The sequence below is a fragment of the Ipomoea triloba genome, chromosome 13 (assembly GCF_003576645.1).
Source record: "Ipomoea triloba cultivar NCNSP0323 chromosome 13, ASM357664v1".
Classification (NCBI taxonomy): Eukaryota; Viridiplantae; Streptophyta; class Magnoliopsida; order Solanales; family Convolvulaceae; genus Ipomoea; species Ipomoea triloba.
Window position 1 is genome coordinate 288,869 of NC_044928.1, and position 3,337 is coordinate 292,205.

The following is a 3,337-nucleotide window of genomic DNA, read 5'->3' on the forward strand; positions in this document are numbered from 1 at the left end:
ATGTACGTAACTTTCATCTGAGATGTCGTATTCATTTTTCCTATTATTGACTACCGAATTGAAATACCACTGTATACTAACCTTCTAGCAGCCAATAAATGAATAAAAGTGCGAATACAAATTATATAATCACCTACAAACTTTCTAGTAGATCAAAGATATGTATATATAAAAATATTTGGCCGGCTTCAAAAGCTCATCAAAGATACGTATATATACAGATATTTGGGTGGCTTCAAAAGCTCATCATATCAAACCATCCATGGATTATTTCCCTCTACCAAGCCTTGTAGCGGCTTTGGCTGCCACTATTCTACTTGCAACCTTCCTCTACAACCTCTTCCGTAACAAAGAAGTGGGCCCAAAGATCCCCCAACCAGGACTCGCATGGCCTATAATCGGCCATTTCCACCTCCTCGCGGGCAATGATCGGATGCCCCACAAAGTATTGGGCGACTTGGCGGACAAATACGGGCCCTTGTTCCGAATGAAGATGGGCGCACATCAAGTGTTGGTGGTTAGCGACTCGCAAACCGCCAAAGAGTGCCTCAACGCCAACGATAGAGCGCTCGCGGGCCGCCCAAAGGCCATAGCTTCGGAGCACATAGGCTACAACTACGCCAACTTCGGGCTGGGCTCAAACACTCCCTTCTGGCGCGAAATCCGCAAGGTGGTGGTTCTTGAGTTGCTGTCCAACCGCCGCGTGGAGGCGCTCAGGCGCTTTCGGGAATCGGGAGCCAAAACATTCGTCCAAGACATCTACCGAACTTGGGCGAGGGACAAGAATAACGAATCCAACGTTGTAGAGCTGGACATGAAGGAGTGGTTTGGGAAATTAATCATAGACTCCATGTTACACCTGCTTTTCGGGCATCGGTACGAGGAAGTAGGGGACTGGGTGAAAGCGGTTTTCAGGCGAAACTTTGAACTCCTAGGAATGTCTCTCATGGCTGATTACCTTCCATGGTTAAGATGGTTGGACATTGGAGGATATGAGAAGGCCATTAAGGAGAACACTAAAGAGATGGACAGGGTAATGGAAGATTGGCTTCAAGAACATAAAAAGAACACAAATATGAAACCTCAAGGTGAAGAAGACTTCATGGGTGCATTGCTTTCCCAAATTGGTAGCAACAAAGATATTCTGAATGGTTTTGATGCTGACACAGTTGTCAAAGCCACTTGCTCGGTATGCCTCAACTCGCTCTTTAATTAATTAATTTATTATTATTATTATTATTATTATTATTATTATTATTATTATTGTATTCAAGTTGAGTTAATAAAATAATGATCTTAATCTTTTTTCATTTATGTCAAACCTCATGGCAGGCTTTATTGGCAGCAAGCACAGATACAACTTCAACAACATTAACATGGGCACTCTCATTAATATTGAATAGTGAGAATGTGTTGGAGAAGATCCGAAGTGAGCTAGACAATAATGTCGGGAGAGAAAGGCATGTCAATGAATCTGACCTAAGCAATTTGACTTATCTTCAAGCAGTGGTCAAAGAAACTTTACGTTTATATCCTCCAGGTCCCCTCTTAATGCCACATGAATCCGTAGATGATTGTGTGATCAATGGCTATCATGTCGTAAAGGGTACACGGATATTGATAAATGCTTCAAGGATTCATCGTGATCCAAAATTTTGGTCAAATCCTGATGCTTTTAAACCTGAGAGATTTTTGATGGAGTACAAAGAGATTGATATGAGGGGTAATAATTTTGACCTAATTCCATTTGGTAGTGGAAGGAGAATTTGCCCTGGGGTGTCTCTAGCACTACAAAGTGTGCAATTGGGCTTGGCCGCTATCATTCATGGCTTTGATATTAAAAAGGCTTCAGATGAACCAATTGACATGACAGAGGCTAATGGCCTTGCTGTTGGCAAGGCAACTCCACTCCACGTTTTCCTTGCCCCACGCCTACCTTCTCATCTCTACCTTTGACTTGTTCAATGGTGGATGCAATTTCAAGTTCTTTGAAATAAAATAGCAAGTTTTTGACAAGTAGCTTGTAGCTCATCAATGGTCTCTTTTCCAAATGAAAGGTTATAGGTTCAGATATTATATTGTAATAAGGTTAATAGTACTCAAAAAATAAATTTATTGTTATGTTATTTGATAAAAAACTATAAAATAATAAAATATATTTTCTTTTATTATATAGTGTGAACTTTTGAGGGTGAATAAGATTGGAAATATGTGTCCAAAAGTTTCTTTTGTCCTTCAAATCTTGAATAAGCTAAGTTGGTATCTTTGAGTGTGTGAAATTACTTTACATGGTGGGGTAGCCAAAAGATAGCCTTTCCTTAAATAGTCTAAGCACTGTTTATTATCGGCCATTTCGACCTTTTCCATCACCAATAATTGGCTGCCCTACCACAAATTTTATCTTGAATCACACTATATATATATATATATATATATATATATATATATATATATAGTTTCATGGATCCTTATTAAGTATAATAATACTATATTTTTAAAGAAAAAAAATTAGATGTATCAATTATAAGTGTATGTTCAGTATAACAATAAACCTGAGTTTAAACCTGAAATCTCTCATTTGAGAGAGTCACAGTATGTCGCTTGACCATATTAAGGTGAATGACATGGTAGATTAAATGAATAATTAGATAAATGATGTTTTAAAATGAAATTATAAAATAAATGACACGATTATAATAATATAAAAATAGTAATTGATAATGTAGGTGTTGACAATTTAAAATATATTTTATTTTAAAAAATGTTTATAATTATTTTTTCTTGTGTAAAAAAAATAACTTTGTATTGAATACTCTTTTTTTTTTTTTTTTTTTTTTTGAAAACTATTGAATACTTGAATAAATGGAAAATTCAGTTTGGTGGTTGACCTCCAGTAACCTATTATACTATTATCATTAACATTTTAGGACATTTCAAACCTTCTAGACTAAAGAAAGCTGCTTTTCCTGTATAGAATAGGAAACCTTTTCTAAATCTGTATTTACTAACAGTTTGGCTTTGAAATGTGTAATCCCATTAAAAAATGATAATAGTCCATATAGACGTTTCAAACTTTACCTATTGGCAGTTGTGATTTCATATAGGAAAATGCTGCTTGAATTTATTCTATTATTCAAAATTTGAATGTTAACATTTTTTAAAATATTTATAAGATAAAAATAAGTTATAATCTCTTGTATTAACGAGAAAAAATATGTTTTCTAGAACAAAAAACGAGTAAAAATATGAAGTAGAGACTGAAAGTTCATATAATTTTTTTTGGTGCATCATGCTCCTTAACAAGGGGATTAGATTAGGCTTCCACTCTGATCTAGGC

At 35.6% G+C, this 3,337-nt stretch overlaps 1 protein-coding gene across 1 annotated transcript; it reads left to right on the forward strand.

Moving 5' to 3' along the window:
• The first annotated feature begins 241 nt into the window (after window positions 1-241).
• On the forward strand, window positions 242-2,051 carry LOC116002779 (cytochrome P450 CYP82D47-like). Its single transcript, XM_031242948.1, has 2 exons — window positions 242-1,189; window positions 1,333-2,051. The coding sequence occupies exons 1-2, from the start codon at window positions 263-265 to the stop codon at window positions 1,954-1,956; spliced, it is 1,551 nt and encodes a 516-aa protein (XP_031098808.1). The 5' UTR covers window positions 242-262; the 3' UTR covers window positions 1,957-2,051.
• The last annotated feature ends 1,286 nt before the right edge of the window (window positions 2,052-3,337 follow it).